Below are 27,938 nucleotides of genomic sequence, written 5' to 3'. Positions count from 1 at the left end.
AGGGACTGCTCAAATGTGCTGGATCTGACTTGGTGACACCTAGAACAGCTCTGTGGCCCAGGGTCAGGCTACAGAACTGCCCAGTCCCAGCCTGTGAGGCTCTTAGCAGCTCAGTCCAAACGAATCCAGGTTCAGTCCCTGACTTAGTGCTCTATTTTCCAGTCAGGTGAGGTGAAATATTTTTATATGCCAAGTAGCAATATTTTACCTGCTGCCTGCCTACTGTAAGCTTACTTACAGCAGATGCTTGACAGGGTAAGCTTTGTCCACTGTGTTTGAGTAAGAGGTAAGCCTGGCATTCCCCATGTGCCACAGACTGGCTCAGAGTGCTTTTGTGAGTTTCAGCATAAACTCCCAATTCCCAGCCTCTGCTGTGTGCTACATGTTGCATACATTTCAGTGTCATGTCTGCTAGAAAGGCGAATGAAGCATAGACAGAGCAAGGCTCTGACAAATTATGGTACTTACTGAGCAGCTGCACTGGGCACACTGGTTTGCTTGCCTGTTTTGGAAAAGCCCCTCTGCCACAAACATTTCTCCATGATGGTAGGTGGTGCCATTGTATTCACAGGATTTCCCAGTTATTTTGCTGCTTACTGAGAAAAGGGAGTCCTCGGGAAGCAATGGGAAAGGACACTTCATGCAAATGTTCTTGACAACGAGCAGTATCAAAAATACAGGGATGGAAAAGCTTCCCTTCTCCCCAGTTCTCTTTATTAAGGACAAGCTTTGTCATGCTGCAAAATATTTGTGATGTTCTCATGCTACTATTTTGCTGAACTTTTGTAATTCACACTTCGAGCTGACTGTCCCGGTTAATCTTTGGATTTTGATTTGATCATCAGTGCCAGCACTGATGGCCATCCCTCATGCTGCTGCTTTTTCTCTTGCCCTGTCTGCTATAGCACTTGCTGTTAGGATGGGTAGGTGCAGTTATGTGCCTGTTTGTTACATTTGCATGGCTTTTTCATGCTTTAAATATAGAGGACATTAGCACCTTTCTAGGATGGTTTCTCCCTTCTTAGGACTGGCATTATTTTATTACTGTATTGTAGTGTTGTAGCAGACAGAAATCTTAGTTGCAGGTTAGCAGAGAGTACCAAAGGACGTGCATAATGCTGCTTCCGTGCCATGCACAGGCACAGCCCTTCTGGCCTACGGGAGGAGTGACACCGATGATGGAATTCTGTCAAGAGCAAACAAACCCGAGAATAATGGCACTACGTGCATGTTTGTTCCCAGCTGCCCTTGCACCTTGTTGCTGTTGTTGTATTCAGAACGGGCAAAACTTTTCAAAGGCAGACTTCGAAAGGCACCCAAATGCTGATGTTTCTCTTATATGCGTTACAATGTCAGATGTGCAAATCAGTGCGTTTTGTTTGCACAACTGAGTTTATACAATGAAGGGTACAAGCTGGCAGTGCCAGTTCAACCCTGAAACCTCCTGTTTCAGCTCAAGATCATATGGAATTCTGCACCACATCACTCAAACTTTCTTCTTAGACTTAAAGATATCCACATCTTATGGTAGAATATTCCCTAGACTGTTTATCTCTTGAACACAAACTGTGCAAGGGGATTATACTTTACCTATGAAGTCTAAGTCACTTAATACCTATTGGGCAGCAAATCTGGCACTAATGCATTATGTTTATGTAGTTTTAGCATCTCAGCATGGGAAGAGACATTTTGAACAAGAGCTCTAAGGAAGTAACAGTGGAGTGTTTGTTCTCTGGAGCCAGAATCACTGCAGATTTCTAGGAATGCAGCTGAAATTGCATGCAGTGGGTTTGGGCTTTCATGTGAAGAAACCTGACCCAAAAATTCAGATTTTGCTGTAGGCCCCTTCATTATCAATCAGATAAACCCAGGGAGAATTTTTTTATGAAACTGTGACACCACAGAACATGGTTGTTCTCAGCTGGTAGCTCAAGTGAAAGAGCAGTTTTCTGGTGATATGCACTGCCATTAACAGTGACATTAGAGTTTTCGCATAAAAGCATATATTTTGTTATGTTGGCTTCATCAAATCTTAATGATCTTTGAACTGTAAATATCAAAATCTGACTGTGGAACATACACATATGGTATGTTTCAAATACTACAGTATTGAAAATCTATGGGTCAGCAAAGAACCTTCTGACAGAGAATGGTAGGAAATTGCCTTTTAGCAGCCATTTAGGGTCCCATGCTTGGTATTTCATTTCTTTTCAGGAGACAGACGTGGTCTGTCTCCTGTTGCACTTCCTCCTTTGAAGCGCACTCTGCACTTTCTATGTGGTTTGCTAGTAATGCGCATCTGGAATAGCAACATGTATGTTCCAACTGAGGCACATCCTTGGAAAGTCAATCAGCAAAAGATTCAAGTGACAAGTTCAGCTACTGTCCCATCAGGCCCAAATATCGGAAAGCACAAAGTAAAGAGGCACTTTTCAGCACTGTGCCACCTTCCCCGAGTTATGTCACCATCAGTTCTTGGCCTTTCCAAGGGTGACCTCCTGGAAAGCAGAAAAGGGATTACCAAACCCTTAGTTATGCCCCTGCACCTTGGGCAGCTGGAAGAGCAGTAGAACTGGAAAGAAAAATGAAAGGAGAAATGAAAGGAGAATGCAGATGGTTCTTGTCTGGATATGAGGGCCTGTTCATGCAGCCTCTGCAGGGCATTGCTGTGCCCAGGTAGGATGCCTGTCCGAAGACAGTGTTTGGCTTGTGGTCTGTTGCTTGCAAAGGCTCAGGCTTGAATGACTCGTTGTGACTCTTCTGCATATTGGATGAAGAGAGCAAATTTTACTGCGGTTTTACCTTGTATATGCCACATTGCTCAGATCACTACGAAATCTCCAAATGCCTTTAAATTATAGCTTTCAAATAAGGGAAGGGGAATGGGGAAACTTTTATTTATATAATTAAATTTACCTTCATATCCATGAGACTGTTGAACTATTGTAGGGTTCCTACAGGATTACAGGGTAGCAGCAGATCAGCCCTGGCATGTGACTGCAGAAACACAAGGCTGAATGAGACAACCACTGCTGCCTTTCTAACTAGAAAGGAAGGTGAGCAGCAGAGGGAAAAAAACAATTTTCTTATATAGCCAATGCTCACTCTGATTCTGACTTCTGCCTTGGCTTCCAACACTGTCAGATTAAATGATCACAAGAAATCTCCTAACCAGATTAGGAAGAAGGTGCTTTAGACCACTACATTATTCAAGGAGGAAGAAGACAGATGGCAATAGGATGGCTTGCTCCGGACCAGCGTGGGCTAGCAGCTCAAGGTTTGCTGCTGCATTGTTTGCTTAATATCAGGGTCTACAGAGAATATAGATGGACTCCTTAATAACTGTAATTCTCTCTCTGAGACCCTTGCATGTATGACATAGAAGGGGTAGGAAACAGAGACTCTTAGAAATGTACCTGAAAATGAGGCAGGCTGGCCATCTGAGATCAGCAGGGGACCAGGGGAACACAGTGCAATTATTCACTTTAGCTGGGAATGAAACTATTTGTTCCAGGAAGATCTTCCAGTAACAAGAATAAGACATCAAAGGACTGTGCCTTTCTCAACTGTGATGCAGATGCGAGTAAAGAAAAGCTTTTCTTTTAAATGGATCTACTGATAGCATTGCTTGGCCAACAGTAGTAGGTGGTTGCAGCAAGTAGTTTTTTCATCTGTATTTCTTTCAAGGTTGATCATAGAACTTAGGCCTATAACAACTGAGTCATAATAGACAGCCCAAAACACATGTACGTCTGCCTGTCTGTGGAATATGGGATGCAATTCTATTGCTATTTTGATGTCATAATTATAAGAAAAGTCAGTTTCAGTTACAGGGAATAAGACCATGTTTTAGGTCCCTGATGCTGCACAAACCTGTGTATGGGATTATCTGCTAGCACGTTCAGTGAATGGGACTATTCGGTTGCATGAAACAAGTTTGGAAGAAATTTTCAGATCAAGATCACATGACTCTTACTGCGAAAAAATACAGACAGTCATATATTGGAGACAGCACATTGAAGAGTGCAGCTGATCCCCTCCAAATGCAGCATCTGTCAGAAACTGCAAGGAAGCTTTGTTTCTATTGCATACCTACATCTAACTGCTGGAGAGAGGAGGCAGCATGTGAGTGACTTTCTACAACTAGGACTTGCCTTGGTTTCTTTTCCAGTGCTCTTTAAATCATGGCTAGTTAGAGGAGCTCAAACTCCCTATTCTCCTATAGAATGTGAAATTACAGTCACTTCATATTTCTTTAATAACTGCCACGTTTGAACTTGGAAAAATCTTGACATTAATGTTGATACCAGCATGCATTACTCTGTGTCTCAGTTAAGATATGTTAGAACTGGATTAATTAACTGCAAACGTCCTGCATTGCTCAAAGCCCTATTTGTAAACCTCGTTTTCTAATCAGCATTGTTCCTAAAGCTTTATCTGGCATTTTAATGGTACTGACTAACATTGCTTTAATTAGCCACCTCTGTAAAGTACCAGGCAAACCATCTGTGTGAATCCTTCTAATTAACTGGGTTCGATCTGAGCTTTTCTTTCTGGCATTCATAGCATGTCAGTGGAAGCAATATAAAACATATAGGGTAAAGGTGTTATAGCATCAATGGAAAAGGAAGTATCTTTGTTCCCGTGGTTGCTATTTATTTGCTAAAGGATCCGACTTCAGTACAGAAATTGACAGGCCCTGCTTACATCTGACAAGGATTTTAGTGGGACCGAGATAAGACCATGAGTTAGTAACATGGATAGTGCTGACATATCACAATTTCACCATTAGGCAATGGCAGGGAGCTATGATGTGCAACCGAGGCTTAGCACGTAACTTGCTGTGGGTTTGAATTTACCCTGTAGGTATCTTTAAAGGCTGGATCTGGGTGAAGGTTTCGGGTTTTGCAAGCAGACAACAGAATACAACTGCATCAAAAATTGATTAGCTTCAGAAATTCAAGTTTTTTAAAAAAGCAATTGGAGGTTGCAGTGACTATGCTTGAGTTTTATATTCCAGCATTCCTCTTTTCCAAACGTGGGGCTTTCTCCAGCTTGTGTTGTCTATCTAGGCTGTTTTTCATTGGTGTGCCATACACACAGAGTAAATCCTGGCCTCAGTGAAGCTAACAGAAAGATTTTCCTCAGGATCCAGCCTAGGTGCTTGCTGTAACTCTGCTTTTTAAGGTTATGTTTGGGGAGATGGCAGCCTGTGCTGGGAGGAACTGTTGATCTACAAAACCACAGTTTTCTATCACTTCATATCTATGGTACAGCCTGATACAGAAGTTCACTCAGAACTAGAACTGCATGTTGCTATAGTTCACTTGTTCTCTAACCTAGTGTCCATTTGACAGGAGTGTGAAGAAACAGTATGGCAAGAAGTTTGCCATGAAGGGATGCTAACTTAGTGTTAAGTGCAGCATTAATGCTTTTCTGACAGTCTCTGACACAACAGTTAGATATGAATTTGATAAACCACAAGTGTTTTACAGAAATCTTCTGGCTCTGTGGAATCTACTCGCCACAGATTTTTCGTGGAAACCTGCATGGGTTCACAGTGTCTGCCCATGACTTGGGGTTTCCTGGAAACAAGGTTTGAGGGCAGCCATACGACGTGCACAGACCCTGGCCAAGAACTCTGGGGGCTTCGTGGCTCCCGCAGCCTCCAGTCTCCTGGGAGCGACAGAACGGTGTCACGTGGATCACAGTCAGTTTTGGAAACAACATCTTTTAGCTTCTTCTGGTTGCAACTGTTTTTCTTCCTGGATTGTTATAAAAGCTTGTTCCTGAGATGCTTTACCCTTACTTGGATATGAAGCAGAAGAGCATCAGTTATCTGCAACTAATCCCTTGAATAGCTTAGACAAATTCCACTGGCAGTTCTTGCTATTTGAATCAGTGGCAACTTCGCTGGAAGTATTTCTGTGTAGACAGTGAAAAGCACTAACTGGCTATGGGCAAACTGGCCTTTTGGGCAATGTTCCTGTAGGGTCACTTCCTTGAGGACAGGTTTCAGGATCCAGGCCTTACTACAGTCAGTGAAGTGTGTAACTTGGATCCTTCTGTACATACAGGTACACTTGCTGGCAAACAAACCAGCTAACAAACTGGCAAAACCACCGCATAGTCATGGCATGATAATCAGTAAACTATTTCTGCTACGAAGCTGGACCTTCAAGACAGGAAAGCCAGTTGCTTTTGGATGACCTTTGCCATTGTGGACAATGAGACCAAGAATCTTTGCTTTCTTCATGTCATTGTGCTGAGTTTTACTGATCTGCAACCAGTAACAGATCAAAGTGGTAACTGAATGTGTTCCCCGAGTGGAGGTTGTACAAATTAGGCAAGGAAGGTGTGTAGGCAAAATTAAGGCTTCTGCACGGTAGGACCCTGCACAGCACCCCAGGAAGGGTCTGTGGGTTTTTATTGCATCTCTGTGAGATTCTTTCTTGTACAATATTCTGGCTGTTCTTGTTAGTACTTTCCTTAACACTCTCACTATTGCTTATTTTAGTATCAGAACATCTGGCAAGGATCATTTTTAAAAAATCCTACAGGCTCTTGGCTTGCTGACTTAGAAACTATTTTTAAACTGCAACATTCAGAGTCACCTAGTGTCATTTACTGAAAAAGATGGGCTTTTAACATCAAGCAGAAATGCTAGGCGCTCAGCCTGGCTTGGTTTTTGCAGTTTGTCTGTTTTATAACCACTCTTATAAAAACAACCAAGTGCTAAACAATCTGAAATTAATCATGAGGTTTAAAGCCTTAAGAAACTTACCATACTGGGAACTGTTCTGCAGATAGTCTCTCTGCTTCGTTATAACTAGACAGATGATAGATTATGAATTTCAATCCAGAGTGGATTTTATAAAACATGCTTTCTGAATCAGCATGGCGCATAAGTATGTACAGACCAAGAGAATGTGGACTTTTTCTGGAACCCTATTCACTAGTCAAGCAATTTTATCCTGTTATAATTCAGGAGCAACTGTCTGCATTGACATCTCTCCTGCATAATCACTTGTATTCCCAGTGAACACAACTGGAAGAGTCAGTTTAGTTGAAAAAAGGTATTTCACAGCTCTCTAGGATGCATCTTGGTGCAGGAAATTGTCTTTTGACACCAGCTAACTGGTCACTTCACGTGGTGCTTCTGTACAGAAACCAGTCACCCCAAATTGCAACATAACAGCATGTGAGGCCGTATTACTTGCCTTGACATTTAAAATTGGCGTAATAATTGCAGGATAACTATTCAGAAGCAACACTCAAAGAACAATTATGAAGGTCCTTAGTCAAAATGAAACAATTCTTGGAAGTGTGCCGGGCACGAGCATTTCTAATGCCAAAGGGGAGCGGGACTAGAGTGAGAGAGCACTTCTCCCTGTTTTGCTTATTAAAAATACATGAAATTTGAATCAGCTTAGGTTGGAGACACTGTCCAACACAGTGGATGGCACTTAGATGACCTCAGATCTGTTTTTGTAACACTGCTTGCTTGCACAGGAGTTGCACCTACCCCTAGGCCTCTTTGATAAAAATTTATTGTTAATTCTCCACCTCCATGGAGTCCAGGTCTTTTCCCTACAAGCAAAATCATTCTCTAGAGTAACTTACACAAATGTCAGTAGAAGAGAGATATAAGGATGATTCTTGTTTATTGAGTCTTTTTATTGGTGGTTTTTATAGCAATGTTAAGGGCTAACACAGTGGTCTCCAGGTGCCACTGTGAAGGACAAATCCTAGGAGGCCCCAAAATACTCACTGAAGTAGCTTGGAATAACAGTAATGGGATAAATTATTCACGTGCGGAAAAGTGCATTTCTGGATCAAGTCCTGCAGGTGAAGTTGCAACTTATAAAGTATGCTGAAAAAAATCCAGGCAGCGATATGAAATAAAAAGCCAATTAGCACCAACTGCAATTCGTGCTAGGAGATGCAAGCATCAATGCAAGGAGGACAGAGTTGCGATAAGCCGTTGGAAGCATTCTTTATGTTACGCACCTTGTTACCTCTCCAGCTCTCTTCCACTACTCCCAGAATGTGTGTTACAATTGCCAGAGGCCTAGCACATTATAAAAAATGCAGTGTTTTCCTGTACCACTGAAATGTGTTTTTAACAAGGGCTGTCACCCACAGGGGCTATACATCTGTCTCAGGATGGATTTCACCCCCTGGTTATATACTTCCCCAAATTAGCTCGCCTGAGTACTGTCCCTCGTGGCTATAGCTCTGTCGTGGGCCAGACACCCGCAGAGTAGGAGGTGTGCCCCCCCCTCCGACTTCCAGCTTTTATCTGACAGCAGAGCTGGGACTGGCAGCAGCAAAAACAGTTCTTGTATCTTTTTTTGGAGTTTCTGGTGCAGCGTTAAAACTTTAACGGTACTAATATGCCTAAGGTGCCACCTTGCACATGGTGAACAGCACCTTTTCCACCACAGCCTAGATTAGCCCGTTTCTTTCAAATGGGTCCCAGTGAAGCCAAGGAGTGACCTCTCCAATGAATTCTCTCTTCAGTGAATAACTCTGGAGACGGGGACTCTAACCAAACAAGGTTTTACATTTTAATTTCAATTTAGGGGCAGCAATATTGAAAACTAATTCAAAGCACGAGCTGTGCTTTGGTTCAAAACATTTCCCTTTGGCAGGTAATGGTTTCACCTCGTGCAGGAGAAACTGAGCTAAGAGGAAGGTTCTGAAAGATGAGGTGGTACAGTTCATTCTGGATGGTGTACCAGTAACACCCTGTGGCATTCGTACATGGGGAGGCAACAGCGAGTGATATATCAGTATCAGACTGGATGGCAGGGGTTTTGACCCTCTTTGTAGTTGGGCATGCTTGCTGTGCAACCGACTGACATGGTTTCTCTTTCCATGGCACCAAGGACACGTACATGGCTGCATGTTTGAATCCTCTAACATCCTGATGTACAGAAGAGAAACACAGTGAGAAAATCCAATCACTTGGAAGTTTGCTTTGCGAGGGGACCTGTGCTAAGCTCCTCTCCTCCAGCTTTAAAATGATGCGTGCCTCTTCCCATTGCTGAACAGCCTTCCTGACAGCTGGATAGGCGTGTTAGCTGTCAGCAAACCGTGCAGGCTGCTCTGATTCACAGTATCTGAACCAGCATCCTGTCACCTGAGGAATCAGAGCTCTGAAAAAAGTGGTAATGAGTACTTCGACTCCTGCTGGCCTTGGTGTCTGTTTCAAGGGGGTCAGCCAAAGCTCTTGCCAGGCTTGGAAGGATGCTAGTGCTAGTGACATTCCAAGTAGAAGATAAAGAAACCTGCCTCCAGGCAGAAATCCGCTGTGCTAGGCCCTTCCCTCTACTACACACAAGCCAATGGAATATGGTTACTATATATAAGACACAGCTATTTAGTATGAGACAACATATTTGGAATGGAGGAATGAATATGCGTTGATAATCTGATCCTTACAAATTCGGAACAGAGCCTAAGACTTGAAGAGGTAGGGAGGCATCCTGCAGAAAGAGATTATAGAGCTTGCTAGGAGAATGACAGGCAGATTTAATCACAGCTATGTTGAATAAACCTGGAACAACTCTGTTGATTGGACTAACCCTGATGCTGTGTGTTCAAACCAACCTGTATTTTTAAAATATTCTCTTCAAAAAGATCCTCGTGTTTATATGGGGAAAAGAATCACGTAAATAATATTCCTCTTTGTTTATGCAGTGCATTTCATTCACAAATAGCATACTTTTATATAGCACAGAGTACTTGTCTATTTTCCTGTATCCCAGTGAAACTAAGGTACAGTAGGTTTGCTTTGTATCCAGAGATCCACTTAATGTTTATCATCTGAGCCATTTGTACCAGGAAGGCCTGTGCAAAGAAAGATACAGCTGGAAATGTGGATGTCCTTGTTCTGCCAGTGCGGTTCATTTCCCCAAAGAGGCCTTTAGTGCAAGAGACATTCCCTGGTCATAGTCCTGGCCACCTTAGCATGCATGTACTGTGGCTTCTAGGTGAGAGAGAGCCAAATGCAGAGTGGAGAAAGAAAGCAGAGAAGACGGGAATCTCTGTTCAACAATGCCAAGTGCCGGGTCCTGCACCTGGGGCACAACAACCCCAAGCAGCGCTACAGGCTGGGAGATGAGCGGTTGAAAGCTGCCTGCAGAGAAGGACCTGGAGTACTGGTTGATAGCCGCTGAATATGAGCCAGCAGTGTGCTCAGGTGGCCAAGAAGGCCAACAGCATCCTGCTTGCATAAGAAGCAGTGTGGCCAGCAGGTCTAGGGAGGTGATTGTCCCCCTGTACTCGGCTCTGGTGAGGGCCGCACCTCGAGTACTGTGTTCAGTTTTGGGCCCCTCGCTACAAGAAGGACATGAGGCGCTCAAGAGAGTCCAGAGAAGGGCAACGAAGCTGGTGAGGGGGTCTGGAGAACAAGTCTTACGAGGAGCGGCTGAGGGAGCTGGGGTTGTTCAGCCTGGAGAAGAGGAGGCTCAGGGGCACCTTATCGCTCTCTACAGGTACCTCAAAGGAGGCTGTAGCGAGCTGGGGGTTGGTCTATTCTCCCCGTGCCTGTGTGACAGGACGAGGGGGAATGGGCTGAAGTTGCGCCAGGGAAGGTTTAAGTTGGATATTAGAAGAACTTCTTACCGAAAGGGTTGTTGGGCACTGGAATGGGCTGCCCAGGGAAGTGGTTGAGTCACCATCCCTGGAGGTCTTTTAAAGACGTTTAGATTTAGAGCTTAGTGATATGGTTTAGTGGAGGACTTGTTAGTGTTAGGTCAGAGGTTGGACTCGGTGATCTTGGAGGTCTCTTCCAACCTAGATGATTCTGTGATTCTGTCATTATGGACAGCATGGGACACTGTGGAACACAAGTGTCATGGTGACCTGGGATAATGCATGCTCTTTTTTCCCCCCAGAAATTTGCCAAACTTCCCTCAGTATCTGTGGAGGCTTCTTGCATATATTTGCCTCAGAAAAGCACGAAACCTGTCAGCACTACATCTTCCTGACCTGCTGCTCGTGCAGCTTCAGGCCTGGACAACTAACCTGAGCCCCGAGTGCCATCAGCGTACAGTGGGACATACTGCTACTGCCAAGTGCTGTTGCAAGGTCAGAACCACCAGCTGCTGAAACAGCAAATATTTTTACCACTATCATGTCAAGAAAGGTAAGAACACAAACACTGTAAAGCTATTTATCACCAGAACTGAATCCTGACCCATCATCTCATGAGAATTCAGGAACCTCAGGAGAGAAAACCTGCAGGGCTATCATCTGTCACCTAGCTATACAAAATATCTTTTCTGGCCAGAGGTTCTTAGGGGATACAGCGCATCAGAAGTGAGCAAATTGATTTCTTTCCTATCAAAAATTCCTTTGCTTAATTTCTTCCCTCTACTTTTGTTTCCACTCTCCATGAATGTGTCACCTCAAGGTCTGATCTGAAGTGCATTGAACTAAATAGATTTGGAACCTGGCCCAAACACCTACTCCGTGTGGTGCAGTGTAAAGGCAGTTTCCTCTTTCATCTTCTGTCTCATATTTCTAGCATGCTCCTTAGCTTTTCTAGAGAGAGGACTGTATTGCAGTCAATAACTGCATCTGTTTTCATAGAAGGCTTAGTCCAAAAACTATCAAATCTAATAGAAAAGTGTTGATTGACTGCAGGAGCTGTGGATCAGCCCGCAGTCCATCTGCATTTAGCCTGGTCCCTCGCTCATTGCGTTACAGTGGAACTTCTTATAAATCTATGATTTAAAGAAACATAGATGATGTGTGAAGGTCCCTCTAAAAACAACAAAAACAGTGCAACGATGATGTTTTTAAAGCGGTGGCTGAGGCTGACAATAAATTCGGATTGAAAAGTTGTTCACTATCCAAAAACTGCAAACACAAGTTCTAAACAAAATCCATATGTGCCTCTCGGAGGTGCAGGTGACAAAGATATTATGCCACAAAATGCTTACATTAAAATAACTTCAAGGACTGTGTTAAGCTCTAAAAACTCCAAGGTAATTCAGAGTTAATCACAACAGCTAGTCTTTAATACGATCAGATGGGAGAAAGTGTATGAAACTCATTGCTTGAAGGAACTAGTAGCACTTTATCTAGACACCGTGAACTTTCATACAGATTCAAGGCAAAGATGCAGTTTGAGTTGAAACCCCCAGAAGGCTGTTGGTTGTTTTTGAGCTTTCTAGGGCTAAAGTCAAGCTCTTCACCTTATTTAATATATTTTCTGCAGCTCAATTTCCTGTGTTTTCTTTTATAGTGGCATAAAAAAATTGCCCAGCAAAACTCTGAAGGAGTCATAAAACACTTTCTAAGTTGCTCCATTTTAATTCCTGGTCTAAGGTTGAACTTATCTGAATCTATCTGTCCCTTTCCCAGACAAGGAAACAAATGTAATTAAGCTTTGCTGCACTTAGAATCATTTCTGAAGTATCTTTGAAGCTCTTGGAAGTTGTCTTGGAAAACTTTTGAGCAGCCTACCCTATGCTATCATGTCAGTCCAAAGAATGGAAGTTCTAGTCCCGTCATCCGTGTGTACTGATATATATTTTTTTCAGTGCATTTTGGATGCTGATTTATTGGTAGATTGTTTGAATTTTTAATGTTCAGAGAAACAGAACGGGAACAAATGCTAACCTCAATCTGGCTGTTAGACCAAGCATTCCGTATGAAGCTAGTAACAAAGGCAAATTACAAACCAAACTACGTTACATGAGCCCAGGTCAATAGGAAGAAATTAGGCGTCTCCCAAGAATGCCTATATCGTTATATTTCCAAATCAAATAAGCAGTTTATGTGAACTATCCGGCGGTTACTCACTGTTGGGACTATGCAAAAACCAGATCATCTCACTAATCTCTGGCACTGTGCAGCATTCTGTGAGTCCTTCACATTCCAGATGTGAACATCCAACTTGTTTGTGTATACGAAGGAACCATCCACGAGCATGGCTCTTCAATACCCCAGTACCTCCACAGGAACCAAATGCAGGCTGGAGAAACTTGAGAATTGCTCTTATCGATAGGTAATAGTACTGATTTCTCCAGTTATTGCTATCAGCTGCTGTGTATGTTGGCATACAGATTCTGCAGCCTTCTGTAGTGTGGCTGCCGAGTGGTTGGGTCACAGGTTATTTCTGATTTATTTTTCATCATCCGCAAAAGAGGTGGCAGTGAAGGCAGTGGTGGAGCTACAGGGCCTGCAGGCAGTGTAAAGTGTGGATTAAAGATCTTAAGAGATTTGGATACTGAGGCAAAGTAACAAGGGATGCAGAAGTGAACACTGAAGGGGAGCTGAGTTTGTAGTGTTTCTCCCATGAACTGAAGTTCGTGTCAGACATGTGACATGATGCTTAGAAGTAGACAGGATGCTGAGAACATGGCCAGCTCTAAAATTTGAGGTGTGCTTGTAGTGCCCAAATCATATTACTGTCAACTGACTGTTCCTGAAGTGCCAGTTGTCTATTCCTTGGTGCCAGCAAAACACTCCTAGTAGGACTCACTGCTAAGGTGGCTATGAATTCATCACATACCAGACATCAGTTACAGAATATATAGATATTATTCTGTGGATAAACAGTTCAGACAAGCGTGGATAATGGTTTCAAATATTCAAGATTTTCAGGAGTCTAACTTTTTTGTTATCTGTCAGAGAATTCAGCTGCTTCCTACCTGTGGACAATGTTGTATGAGTAAGAATAAACCTGCAGGACTTTCAGGTATTGCAGTTGATTCATAATGTCAATTATTCCTTATGTTTCCCCACTCTTGTATTCCAACAGTAATTCTACACAATCTCTTTCTGCATACTGAGTTTTCTTTTTCCCTCACTTTTTCAGCACTGTGTTTTGTATGGAGACACTTCTAGGGACTTTCAGCTGTACCTGTGGTGCACTACTCCATCACTGGCAGATTGGACTTTGTAGGTGACACTTTGGTCAGATGTTGGAACTCCTCCAATCCTAATGGCTGATGTGATATAATAGTTGAGCTATGTGAAGGCTCTGTGCCTTCCTCCCCCCTTCCCAAACATTCATGAAATAGATTGTTTTTTTCTGACAGAGGAGTGGGAAAACTGGAATTGAGAGCCTGTGAGCCCTGGTGTGTGAGCTGGATAGAAATCAGAATGTATTCTCCAAACGTTTTGTTGTATGTGCATCCTGCAGAGGAAAACCATTCCACCAGAGCATTCCAGCTGCCCAGGTTGAAGATTTTGGTTGTAATTCAGTGCAAGATGCATTGTACTATCCACATGGTTCTCTGTTTACATATATGATCTATATCAGGTCAAGAGGTGTTGTATGTACTCAGCATGGTGCAAGACTGAGTCTGTACAACCATCAGCACTACAGAATGCAGTGTGTTACCTGGACTGGCTCAGCTGCTGGAAGGAACCGAGTGAAGGTAGTGCTGAACTCCTCGCAGGCTGATTTTTCCTGCTTCTCGAGTGAGTGTTGCACTGCAGTGAGTTCTGCACTGTCCTACCTAGGTTGCTTCCAGGGTCTGAAGCAGCTAGTTCAAAGGTACGGGTATTACTAAGTCATGCTGCAGCCTACCATGCAATCATAGCCTCATATATTTTAGGTGATGTTGTCAGATCACTATTGTGAGATACCTGATTTGGTCCGTCTATGTATCTAGTCCAACTGTTTATATAGGTACCACCTGGCATTTGTTATTTCAGTATCTAAAGAACAACAAGAAGTACATCAGAAAAGTGCTTTGAATTTGATACAGAAAAATCATAGTACCAAAGGAGCTTAAGCACAAATGTGTTACTAATCATGAATGTTCCTGGAAGCCAGTGTGTTTAGTCGGGGCAGCAAGCTTAAAAATACTGGAGCCAGATGGGCTGATTCATACCTCAGTATGCAGCCTTATCTGCTGAGAAATCGAACCAGCAAATGGAAACCCTTTCTCAATCCTGCAGTGTGCATTTTTACTTCTGATGTCAGCATCCTCCATTTACATATTTCAGAGTGTACTCAAAAACTTCTGACCTAAAACTAGACGCTAAATGCTTTGAGTTGAAATTATTCCATGTAGAAATGAAACAACTTAGAATAAATGTTCCATTTGTAAAGGAAGTAGTCCGTGGTAGTACACAGGAGTGCCATAGAAGACAGCTGCAACTAAATGTTGAGAGCTTGTATGTGAAGTTTATTTTCACGAAAGAAGGTAGCGGGTCTCGTCTGCTCTAGAGCTGATCAAGAACGGTGGCAAATTCTCTCCCCAAAGCACCTCTCCTCTGATGATGCTTGGAGCATCCTGAGGTGGAAGGAAAGAATTCAAGCTCTGCTGCTGTGATCAGATGTATGATTATAGATCCAGCTGAGCCGATAACTCTTTAGCCCAGTTCAGCAATCTGACTGGAGATTGCTAGGACTACCAGAGCATGTGATGTCCTTTGGGTCTCACTAATCTGTGTAAAAAGGGTCCCAAGGAATGTGAAGCTAGTTTTTTTTTGTTTCCACGTGTGTGATGATAAAAATCTAATTCAGATAGTAAAACAAAATACTTGTCAGAGCTGCAAAAGGGTGGAATATCTGGTCTGGTAGAAGACACAGGGTCTAGATTTTGCCAGTGCTAGAAAGGGTAAGTTTTGAAAAGATGCGAAAAAGCTAGCAATGACTCCATGGTAGAAGCTGGTAGAATGAACCACTGGTGAAAAGTAGAAGATGCTTCATAACATATGTCTGACAACTACTTAAGATTCTTGGTAGCTGGTGCCAGGGAGACAGGATACAAACACTGCATCTCTTTGTGTCAGCAAGTCCAGTGTCACTATGGATGCGGGAGACATTAATTCCAAAGGGAGAGCAGTGCCAACTTTTCTCAAAGGAATCCCTTCAACAGCTCCTCCACTTAGGTGGTTATGAAGTTCAGTTTCCAACAAAAGTCACTGACTCCTGCCATTACCTCTGCTTCGTTATATAAGGAGGCAGTTATTTGGGCAGTTACGCTCTACAAGGCCTGCAGAAAGGCCAGGAGGAAGAGCCCAAAGTCACTGTGACTAGCACTACTCTTCTGAAATGTAGCTTGAAAATGGGAGGGGAAACATAAGTGACAGAATTTAATGAGTATTTATGAGAGCAGTTCAGATGAATGGCTAAAGAGCCAGAGCTCAGACACCTTCCATCAAAAAATAATCGGAGGAACCAGAGAAATGAAATTCCTCCATAGCATGGGATGCTGCACACAATACATTGTTTGCTGGACACACAGAAATGGAAAGCTGGCCATAAGACTTACAAGAATGCTTGAAATTCCTATTCAGATCAGGCATGAACATTTACCACTGACGACAGAGCATCTGACTATGATACACATACTCACTGCAGAAAGCAGAATGCAAATAACCCCTGAAATCACAAGAGATCCCTGGTCCTCTTTTGCCTAACAGTGGTGCAGATCTATGTGAATTACAGATTTAATTAGGGGAAAAAAATGAAGCTTAGTGGCAATCCTGTTTTTAAATGACCTTCTACCAGCTAGCAGCTCAACAGCTCATCATATACATAGCATGTAGACTATACTTAGATTCTAGGAGTGGAGAAAAGATAAGGGATCACAATTCAGGAAAGGCTTATTCTGATAATTTTCTGAATTTATTGGTTTAAACACACAATATGAAAATCTAGCTGGTGACTGTGTCCTTCAAATGGCAAAAAATTTAATTTGATAAGGATTGGAGAGTTTACAGAGCTCCTTACTCTTCCTAGGTTAATGAAGAATGTTTTAAAATCTTGACTGGTATCACGTTTACATCCCCACGAACAGAAAAAAAAAAAACAAACAGTTTGCTGCCAAAGAGCACTTGAAGCGGAAACAGTCAATCCAGAAGCATTTATGTTTCTATATTAAATACTGTACAGAGACACATAAAAAAACAACAACTGGTCCTGCCCCCAATTGCTAATTACATACCAAGAGTGGAATTTCTCTGATTTAACTTTAGCTGTCAAAAAGTAAGCATCTAGCATACACTAGTTGCCTGTACTCCCTCAGTAATCAGTGGAGAGAGACAGGCATCTCCAGGGAAAAATTCTTTTCATTCTGGATAACAGGATGAATCACCCTCTGGGGACGGTGTGTTTCCAACAGCTGTAAAGGGTATCTAGATGATTCCCTTGCCAATGGAGTTTAGATTAGTTGGAAAAACAGACAAGCTTTTGGGCGCACCAGTCTTTCTTTTGATTCCGAAAACTGAAGTGATGTTCATGTTCCTAGCATCTTACTATTTTATCTAAGAGTACTAGTTGGTCAAATAAAAGATACTCCCTTACAGTGTTTCCCTCCCTGTGTATTAGACCATCATATCTAAAACCCTACCATCAATTAGATGCCAAAATACTAGATCTAAAGTTGCATGGGATGAATCTCATCCCAGAACACAAGAAGAGTGAAAATACCCGAAGAATGTCCAATAGTTATCTCAACTGAAAGTGAGAATGTAACATCCTGAGCAAGAGGTGGCTAACAGCATGCCAAAGTCACAGTCAAACTGACCATAACAAGTCCAAGTGCAACCAGTAACCCAGTAAGTAAGAGCTAGATGAGAAGGTGAAGTCTAGTTGCAACCTAAGTTAATTCAAATCTTTTGGGGACCTGCAGACTGCTCCTGAGACTTAGCAGCCAATGATAAACCACTAATGACAGGAGAAACACACTTGAGGTTTCAGACTCATTGCTGGGGTACGTCATTGCAATAGAACGCTACTGTGGAAAGAACTGTTCTGAGAACTGTTTGGAGACTGGCCTTGCGATCAGAAAGCCATTAAGGCATGGTGACTGTAATTATGGTGTACGTCCAACTGTTTTCCTCTGTAAATGGGATCAGGTTGCTTTCTTTGACCATCCAGAGGTATGTGGGAAGACACACTGCTTGGGGTACAACTATAAAAAAGACAGAACACTGGGAAATGTCTTGGAGGAAACAGTCCTGCACTGATGAGCAGGAATGAATCGTGTTTGGGAAGCTGCTGCACCTCTTGAATGATGACTGGTATTTAAAGGCACATGTCCTTAGGGACATGGTTTAGTGGGTGATAGTGATGGTAAGGGGATGGTTGGACCAGATACCTTGGAGGTCTTTTCCAACCTTAATGATTCTGTGCTGCTACAGTGTGTGTTAAAACCAGCCTTGTGGACTGACAGCTATTATTATCATACAGTACCTGTACTCTTGGTACCCTGGGAGAAAGGCAGGAATATACCACAGGAAGGACGGAGCTCATCTCCCTCAATTGTATACGGTGACAGTGTAGCTGTCCGTGTCCAAAGCAGTGTTGTAATTCTGTCTATAGCCCACAGAAATACACCGGCAGTTCCAGGATACAACTCAAATGCTACAGATCTCTGTCATGGCATCAGATGAGCTATGCACATGCTCCTCCCCCCACTGATGAAAAAAGGATTCTAGATACTTAGATCAGATATTGATGTAGGCAGCTGATAGACAGATGTGTATAATTGTCAGGACAGATGAATCCTACTGAAAATTTACCAGTGGGTGCCATTTACTCTCCAGTAAGTGTGACCAGCACACTCCAGTCTCTGCTGAACAGCAAACAGACTCATGTGCTCATGTCCACCACTGCAAACTGCCCCCTGCTCCCAGGTTTTGGTCAAGGAAGAGCTGTTTTCCTCAGACAATGAAACTCTCTCTGGAGAAAGTCAAATAAAACCCCTTTCTGTGATGCTGCATGAATACTCTTTTATAAGAAATCAGGGGTGCCACTAAGACAGACATTTAAGGAAAAGCTGCAGTCAAATCTACCAGCCATTAGGCCATGTCGGGAATGCTGTAACAGCCTCATGAAAGATCCTGCCTAGTCTCTTTCATACAGTGGCTCTTAATAATGAGCATATAATAAATGTACAGTCTGGAGGAATTTACTATACAGTATCCAATTGGATTTATATAGTCATAAACTTCCACAGCACTGCTTCTATGATTTACAACAGTCCCTACTAATGAAGCTATGCCTGGATATGAGATGTAGAAGGCAAAATTTACCAGACTGGTTGTACAGTGATACTATACAAATGCACATTTGCCACAGCAATTTGTAATTGCTCGTTAACAGAGAGCCATTGCAAATAGCCATGTATTTTAGCCTGCTCTTATGAAAAGGGCCAAAAGCATAAACCTAGGAAATTTGTGGGATAGGGTTTTATTGTGATGGAGTTTAGAAATAAGGGAAGAAGTGGGGAGCAAATAGCCCATGGACCCCATCTGTGAAACTTCTGCTACCTTCTGCCTGGACTGTAGGGGACTGGCTTGGTGGTGTACCTGATTCCTTCCCAAATCTATACTTTTGATTTCCTAAAAAGCAATCATCACAGAAAATATTCTAAACTACTGTAGGACAAGCTTCTCGTGACCTAAATGGATATAGAAGGATGTCTACTTCACAGAAGTTTTCCAGCACAGACATTTCATTTTGCTGTTACTCAGCATATCAAATAGCTGTTTCAGAAAGGAAAATGCCATTAATATAAATTAATGTCATTAATATAAATTACCTGGGCATCGTGGGCAGCACAGCTGTGGTACATGCACAGGGGAAGGACAGTGTAGGCTCGGGCATCTTATTCTGCTGCACAGTACATTTCCATTCTGCAGGCGGAAAATAATATGATACTTTAATGAAATGGGCTACCTTACAAGTGTCTGTGTTATCTATTCTATGTTTGGATATTTTAAAAACAAATGCCATTTTACAACCTTCTGGTTCCTGTCACACCAGCGTATGCCCAGACTACTTTCACTGCCTCTGAATTTAAGCTGGAGGTCAGATTGTAACAGAAACCCATGCAAACCTTAAAATCAGAGTAATTGCCTAAAAATGGATTGCAACAATCTTCATTTGTGTTTTGTTTTGAGCAGATTGTGCTTGGGAATTGCATTTCCAAAACTAAGACACAGATAATGAATGGTAGGTCTCTGAGATACCCCCTACTGAGGGTTAGTTCAAGACCGCAAGAGACAATAGTGTCTGTAATTTTTCCTGAAAACTGTGGAGAGTCTTTTGTTTTCATTTTATGGGTTCCCCAGTAGACAAAGAACACCAGTTGGTAAGTAGCCATTTTTCTAAGAAATATGAGCAAGTCTTGGGAATAGTGTTCATTACTCATGTCATTAACATAATATTCTATTTGACCACATCTAAGTTTGATTTATAATTAAAACACAGGGAATTTCCTTCTCCAGTGTCTGTAACCAGAAAAGACTATCCATTTCAGATTCCCATTTCCCATCTATAATTCATCCTCCTAATTTAGCTCTGAGTAGCTCATGTTTATAGCAAGAAAGATCTTTCAGCATGAGCATTGATACTATGCTGTGACTGTGCTGTGACTATGTCGGTTCAGGTGGTGTTGGGAATAAACCCACTGCATTTTCATATGCCTTCTGGAGCACTGAAATGTTTCCAGCAGAGGTGCCAACTGCCTTAGATTTCAGTTGCATAGGTTTTTCTAGCCATCGCCTTCAAAACAATCCCCTGACTCCTCAATACCTGTAGACTGCAGGCTGGAATCATACTGTAAGGCCATTACTACCCATGAACGTTTATGCATCTTCTCCAGAAAGAGACACTAAAATGATAGCCATCTGTTTCCAGTGATGACTGAGATTAAATATACTGATTTTATAAAGGGGGAGAAAGTCCTAGGCTGCAGGCTTTTGCAGGATGAGGACTGTTGTTGGCCTGCACAGCTCCCTGCCCAGCAGGCCAGGGTCCGAGAGCCCGTGAAGCACGGCTGCCAAAGAAAGGCTGGCTCCGTGTCGCTTACTTGGCCTGTCCTGTGGCCTCTCTCCCTTTTTATTTACTAGTCCTGCAGAACCTCCTAGGTGAACATGTACTTTTGGTGCTTGATCAGCTGTGATAAAAATTCTGCAGACCTATTTAACTGATCTTACACTTAGATTCGCAGAGATGTTTGGGAGTCCAAGCCCTCCTGACTAACATGGGACATAAGCTCCGTGAGTCAGGGCCGTGGAAAGCGTTCCTGCATCCGACACAACGGGTAACAAGGCAGCTCTCTTTCTGAGCTGCGGTATGGTGCCGCCTGGGGAGAGTGTTCAGTTTAGCCCCCTGAAGTCTGCAGATCTGACTCTAGCCAGGGAAGGGGGGTGGTTGGTGGCATGTGTGCAGGAAAGGACGAATGGGGCAGAACACTGAATTCTGTTTACGTTTATTCTGGTTTAAGTATGTAAATTATAACTCGTAAAAATACAATACTACATACACAAAACCAGGAATGCTTTTTTTTTTTTTTTTAATCTCAGGCTGAATAATCTGGCCTCTGTTTAGCTGGTTAATGTCTCTTAACTTTTTCTTAAACATTCAAGTGTGTGTGTGTTGGGGGGATGGATGGGCAGACTGCTGTCGACAGATGCAGCAGAAATCTCTGTCTGTTGCCTGGCTGGTGTCACTTGTTTTGTGTGGAGATCATATGGATCATGATGTTTGAAGCCACAAAAGAAATTTTGGTCACACTGGTTATGTAGACCCCTGGGATTGTTTTTGCTTTCCTCTGAAGTGTGAAGGAATAGGTTGCTGCACTTTCCCATCCCTCCACTGTCACATCTTCCTAAAAATCATTAAGCAATGACTTGTATCCAGATCTCCAGGGTTTCCAGCGAACTTCATCCCCACCCAAGACACAGCCTTCCAGCAATTTAATGAGTGTTTTACCACATACTGACTCTGAGGGAGTTTACAACTTTGCATATAGATCAGCAAAAGTGAGCACCAACTCCTTTTTATTTTAAACCGGGACTTTTTTCTTCGTAGCACAATGCTTTCTCTTACAGATGCACAGACGGGAGATGCAGCCAAGCTTGCAGGACTACTGTTTGTGCATCTCTGCACAGAGCTGTAGTAGCAGATCCCCCAGAGCAAACGCTGCACAGGGGCCCAGTATTTTACACTTGCAGGGGGAGGAAATAGCCAAGAAAAATGTATTCTACATTAAATACACCAGACAAAACTCAGCATCTGGAGTGTCTCATGTGTTAGTCATTATAAAGTACTCCAAGGGACATATTCTGCTCTCATTCTCCTGTCCTCCCAGCACTATACAACATAAGAGTCTATGACTGCTGTGTCTTGGTACCAAGCATCAACTGATGGTAGCCCAGGGCCTGTCCTTTCCTAGCCTGGCCAATTCTCTCTGCCCTCTGTGCCCACTCCTTATTTTTCATCATCTCATTGTTCCTTCCTAGAGTCTTACAAACGTTATTATCCATTTATTGTTATTATCCACCGTTTTTTAAACACTTTAAGGCAGCAGGTGCTTTGACTATGGAAATGCCTTTCTGAAGGCATTGAACTTCTTTTCATGTTCTGAAGTCATGAAAAGGCATGAATATGCCTTTATGAATGCCCATACATTCTGTGGGCAGTGTATGTACATCAGAACACAATGAAATTTGGGTTCAACATAATCCTCCATATTGACAGAAGTGCAAGGATTGTATTTAAGTAGTGGGGTCTAATTATTCAAGGTGTAATGCTCAGCACTGACCAAGCTTCTGGCTAGTTAAAAAGCTTTTTGGCTACCCTGTGCAAGCATTTTTGCCACTGTTGGCCTTCTTTGTTAATGTTTTCCCTTCACAAGGACATTTTCCCTTCATTGCCTCTATTTCCTGCAGCATGATCAGGACCCACCAGTGAAAACTGGTTAGGGCTTTGTCAAATTGTAGATACAATGTAGAGGGTTCTGGCCGGTTAAGCAAATAGAAGTCCTAGGAAAAATAACTCGATAGTCCTACCTCTGAGCAGAGACAATTAACGCAGTAAACAAGTCCATATGGTTCTAGGTAAGGATGCCATCTTTCTCCTACACGGTACTTCTTGTCTTGAAACACACAGTATGTATCCGAATCTGTAAAACAGTGAAGAATCGAAAGAGTTATGAATGAACGATCCCATCCCACACTTTGAAAATAGCTGACAAAATGCCTTTCATATAGGGTGTGTTTATTCTTTGAGCTTCAAAAATGTAGGCTCAGATCCCATTTAGGTAACAAAATGAAAGTGCTTGATTGCTCAGACAGGTTATATACTAAACCTTTTCATTACAAAACCAAAGCAACTGGCTGCACTCAGGAAAATCTCAACTTGTACAGCAGAGATTTTGAACAAGGGCACTACAGAAGGAAGATCCATGCATTGCATTTACACTGCACGTTGAGTATCTCCATGTTGTAAGAAACTGATAAAAAAGAAGCTTGTCCTAGTATTTTCAGAGCAATTTGTGCTGACTTACACGTGCATCAACTTCCAAATTAAGATCTTTCCGTTCATTAAATACTTGTAATCTTGCAGGTACAGTTTTGCAGATATCCATCTACCTACAGACATCACTGCCCCATCTCTCCCTGTCACATTCCAGTTTCATAGAGAAAACTCAAATCTCCTCAGTAAAAGGATGTGGTTCTCTGTGTTGCCATGAGAGGAATCCTCGCCATTACCTTTATGATGTCCGAATTCCATTTGATTCATTACTCTCTGTATAGCTGGTGCTTCAGGGTATCAACCAAAATACCTGTCTTCCAAGAGATAATCTCAGCAAGGACATTCTTAACATTTATGGGGCTACGAGAAAGTAGCAAGAAGTAGGGATTGAAATCTCTCCTCTCCTTTCTTCTTTTCCTCTCCTCTTTCCCTCTATCTGTAGAAGCACAAGCTGCTGACATTGAGGCTGAAAATGTTAACAATTTCTTAAGGGCAAGCAATGTGCTTTGTAAGAAAAAGGCCAAAACGCAGCCTGCGCAGGTGGGGAGAGCATTCCAGATAGCGAGCGGCACGGCTGTAGCAGGCAGTAACTCCTACAGGCTTTGTAGAAGCATTCCCTTTGTTTTGTTTGTATTCTTTTCAATGCTTCTCATCAAGTTTTTGACAGTGCTTAGACTCTTAATTTTCTCAAAGGATGTATCTAATCCAGTTCATATGAGGTTGTTTTTGGAACAGAATGGAACAGTCTTGGACGAGCTTTACTCTAGCTGAAAACCTCAGCACAAAAGTCTTACACATGGGACAAAATCCAGATAATCTGTCAGATGTTTACAGAGGTCACTAAAATAGAATTAAGCACTCTCTTGATTCAGGGTATTTGAAATAAAACAGATTCTCCAACTGATGTGTTATGTCCTTTATGAAGCAGTGAAACCTGTACAGCTTTAGGAAAATGTGCCCCAAACATGGGTGTGACCTGATTCCACTAAACGTGGGATTAGAAGGAGGAAGAATGGGAGAAGGTTTTGAATGCAGTCCTGCGGTTTAGGACATTCTTGTTTGAAAATCTTTTCTCATCCACATTTGTCTAATAGCAGGAAAATGTCAGGTTTGGGTGAATGTGAAGGCTTTGTTTAGAAGTCTACTTACGTTTTACTTGTTCTAGTTTACCTCCATCTACGAAAAGGAGACAGACCACACCAAAAAAGATAAAACGAAAATCCTCCAATCTCCACTTTTTTCTCATCTTTATCAACAAAAGGGAGAGAAAGAGCCTCCAAGGTAGAGAATGTTGAGCTGTTGGGAAGAAAACATGAAATGAATTAAACTAGAATCCTGCAAGATAACTTAAATTCTCTGACATGCCTTCGGCCAGCACCCAGAAATCCTAAATTGCCGGAAGCAAAAAATCTGTTGATATCATAGATCTTCATTTCATGGAAACACCTTTGGCCTCAAATCATCCCATTTTTGGAAAAGGGACCACATTCTCATTCATGAAAGCTGAAAAGTGGACACCTAATAAAGTCCTGTTTGATTCCAAAGTGGAGAAATCTGGCATGTAAGCAATCTAAATTCTTAGAGTTCTCTTTCACAAGAAAAATAGGTTGGGAGATTTTCTTGTAGAACAGCTCTCTTGGGTGTAACTTAAGAAATACAGGTGTCATTCATAACACGTTTGTCTCATTGTAAAAATTACCCTTGCGTATACCCGGTATATTGGTCCTGCACCGTGGAAATCCCTGCTTTGGGTGAAATGCTGGCCAGGCTCCGGGTGAGGGGAGTTTTCCTCACTGAATCTAATAGGCTACCACCACTATTCAACTCACCCCTCCTCCCATCTCCCAACTACTATTGTTCTGGGATTGGGTATAATTAATTTTTCTAGCATTAACCCGTTCATTGCCTTGAAATCTGAAAGTACAATAGGGGAAAAAACGTGCCACCTTCCTCCTTGTAGATCATCAGTGTCAAAGTCTTGCACATGGAGCAAAGCCTAATGTATTCTCTGAGAGGTGCTGAGATGGGATCATATTTGCTGCAAGCACCATTCTCTTTATCTTTTTCTGGCTTTTAAGAGATGAATTATTTTATAAGGAATAAAACAGGGAGAAATATAAATAAGGTAAAACTTATTCATGATAGCTAATGTAAGATTCTAAATTAGGAAATCTGAAGATGCTTTACTGCTTATCAGAGATTCACTGCAAAAGCATTATCTTCGCAGCGTACATTTGTCCACAATTTACAATGTAGAAAAGATTTGGTTTTGATTTTAAGAGTCTTGAAGTGGATTCACACTTTTATAAAAGTTTGAAAAAAAGATTCACTATTGGAAAAATAAACAATCAGCTTCGTAAACTAATTTGACCTCTTCAGATTTCATGTAAATACTAGAACTGTACCTGAATGTGTTTCAGCTGACAGATAGGCAAAGCAGAAAGAATAATTCAGATATGTGTATTCAAGATTAAGTGGTGGAGAGCTTAGAGAAATTAACTGTTGTAAGAAGAATGGAGAAAGCACTGTAAGTTAACAGCCACTTAAACAAATCTTCATATTAAAACTATTGTGCTCTAGTATACCCTAACAAAGAGTGGGGGATCCTTTATCAGAGTGTTTTTATTACCTTTACTGTCTGGGGGTTCTCAACATATTCCCCAAACACAACGAAATGGACATCTGCCCTGACTAACACGTCTATCTTCAGCGAGCTCTATGTTCAGTGGGCTCATTCAAAATAATGCAGACTGCATCTGAAAACATTCAAAAACATAATGCTGTTTTCAAAGCACACTCCCTATGGCACTAACAAAATATAACTTTCCATTTATTTTGGAAGCTGAAAATAATATTCCAATTTCAGAAGAAAGGTTTAAGTCACTTTTTCCTTTCAACATGCTCAAATCACACAGGAGATTTTCAAGCCAAACAAACTTCTAAAAACTTGTTAAAATGAAAACCTTGCAGTTTAGTCTCAGGACATCATTGAGAACAACAGTAGCACATCACCGGGACTTGCAGAAATACAAATGTTTAAATACTTTGGCCTTCTTGGGGGTTGCTTAAGCAAACAATATTTATAAATGGAGCACAATAATCCTTTGTGCAGCACTTTACCTGTCGGCTAGCTCGGCTAGCTCGAACAGATTGAGCTTAGAAACCCATCCATTTTACACGTCACGTCTTCCAAAGGAGGAATGTTTGGAAATTGGGGTTGCGTATGCTCAGGAGCGCTTCCCGGCAGTGAAATGGAGGAGTTAACAGCAGCAACGGGACGGGGACTTTTGATGTCTTCCTTAATTCTCTTTAATTTCGGTATTGTTGTTACTCCAAATATAAGCGCATACTTTTCCCTATTAGCACACTCCCTTTACATCCCCAAAGGGCAACGTCCTAAAAACTACCCCCGGCTCTGCACAGCCCCACTTGGGATTAACCTGTTAACCATCGGCATGCTTTCCACGCAGCACAGGCACCGCGAGCGACCCGCTTGGACGAATTTCCTCACTGACCCGAGGCTCCTGACTCTTCTTTCTCACGCCTTGCCCTGCGAGGAGCCGGCTGGGGGCACCTCGCTGCCCGAGTCCCGGGGCTGGCGGAACCCGGCCGCGTTTGGGAGCGCATCCGCGGCGGGTATGGGGCCGGCAGCGGGGCAGCCCCGGCTCCCCGGGCCCCCGGCTCCGAGGCTCCGGGGCTCGGCGAGGGAAGAGAAGCAAAGCAAAGCAAAGCAAAGCAAAGCAAAAAACTCACCCACCTGGGGCCGGGCTGGGGCCGGGGGGCTCCGCTCCCCGCTCACGTTGCCGGCATCTCCGCCCGCCCTTTCGGGGCTGCCGGGGAAAGGGATGGGACGGGGACGGGGGGGTCCCGCAGCCGGTCCCCGACCCCCAGGAGACTGGGACGAGGAGACGGGAGAGAACCACGCCGAGCCCCGGGCCACCTGCCGCCTCCTGCCGCTCCCGGCGGCCCGAGGATGCTCGGCCGTGCCCCGGCAGCCCGCTGAAGCCGCAGAGCCCGCGAGCCCCGGCGGCACTGGGAGCAGCGGGAGGAGCGGCGCTGGGAGGCAGCGGCCCGGCGATCCGCCTCCCGCCCCGGCCCCCTCCTCTGCCGCCGCCCGGCCTCGGGGCCGCGGCCCGGGGTGGAGTTTTCTCCTCCGGGGGGGAGCCGGGGGGCGCCCAGGGGGCCGGGGGTTCGCGGCCGCCACCTGCGCGCCCCCCCGGCTGGTTGGGTTCAGCACAGAGGCGAGCCCCCCCCTTCTCGGGTATTCCCTCGGGAGGTTTCGGGGTCACCCGGAGGGTCTGGCGGGGCTGAATTAACCCCCTGACTCGTGACATTATGTGCTCGGTCAAACGTTCCTGTTCCGTCTCGTTTTAGCCCCTGTAACTAATAGGAAGAGAGCGGCGAACCCTTGACAAATGGTCTGAGAAAAAGGGTGAGGGATGAAAAGACACCATGCGGAGAAACAAATGACAACCTGTTTCCCCTAGTTTGGGAGCGGGGTGTTTGGGGAGCACTGCTGGGAGGTCATACACCTCCCAGGCATGGTAGGTACAGTCAGAAGGCTGAAAACTGAGCAGAACTTGTCATTTCTTCCATTTTAATGAAATAGCGAAAGTACAGCACGTGGTGAAACCTTGTACTGGCCCGAGGAGAGGAGATGGCTTTCTAAGGGCTTTCTGGTGTGACTTCA

General features: G+C 43.3%; 1 protein-coding gene across 7 annotated transcripts in view; it reads right to left on the bottom strand.

The window, feature by feature from the left end:
* CHRDL1 (chordin like 1) overlaps positions 1 to 27,357 on the bottom strand; it is a 41,312-nt gene extending 13,955 nt beyond the window's left edge. For 2 of the 7 annotated variants that reach the window (XM_040572327.1, XM_040572329.1), the window contains exons 1-5: positions 27,006 to 27,301; positions 24,398 to 24,544; positions 22,783 to 22,895; positions 19,528 to 19,620; positions 469 to 615 (exon numbers count right to left, since the gene is read on the bottom strand). In XM_040572327.1, coding sequence (XP_040428261.1) covers positions 469 to 615; positions 19,528 to 19,620; positions 22,783 to 22,895; positions 24,398 to 24,494 — 450 coding nt within the window. In that variant the 5' untranslated portion in view covers positions 24,495 to 24,544; positions 27,006 to 27,301. Of the gene's footprint in view, positions 1 to 468; positions 616 to 19,526; positions 19,621 to 22,782; positions 22,896 to 24,397; positions 24,545 to 25,877; positions 26,005 to 27,001 lie in introns of all 7 variants that reach the window. The other 5 variants (XM_040572326.1, XM_040572325.1, XM_040572324.1 and 2 more) reach the window with 5 other exon arrangements.
* Between the last annotated feature and the right edge of the window lie 581 nt (positions 27,358 to 27,938).

This window comes from Cygnus olor, chromosome 13 (assembly GCF_009769625.2).
Source record: "Cygnus olor isolate bCygOlo1 chromosome 13, bCygOlo1.pri.v2, whole genome shotgun sequence".
Taxonomy (NCBI): Eukaryota; Metazoa; Chordata; class Aves; order Anseriformes; family Anatidae; genus Cygnus; species Cygnus olor.
Note: the sequence above shows the minus strand (reverse complement) of the source record. Positions and strands in the feature narration are given on the sequence as shown.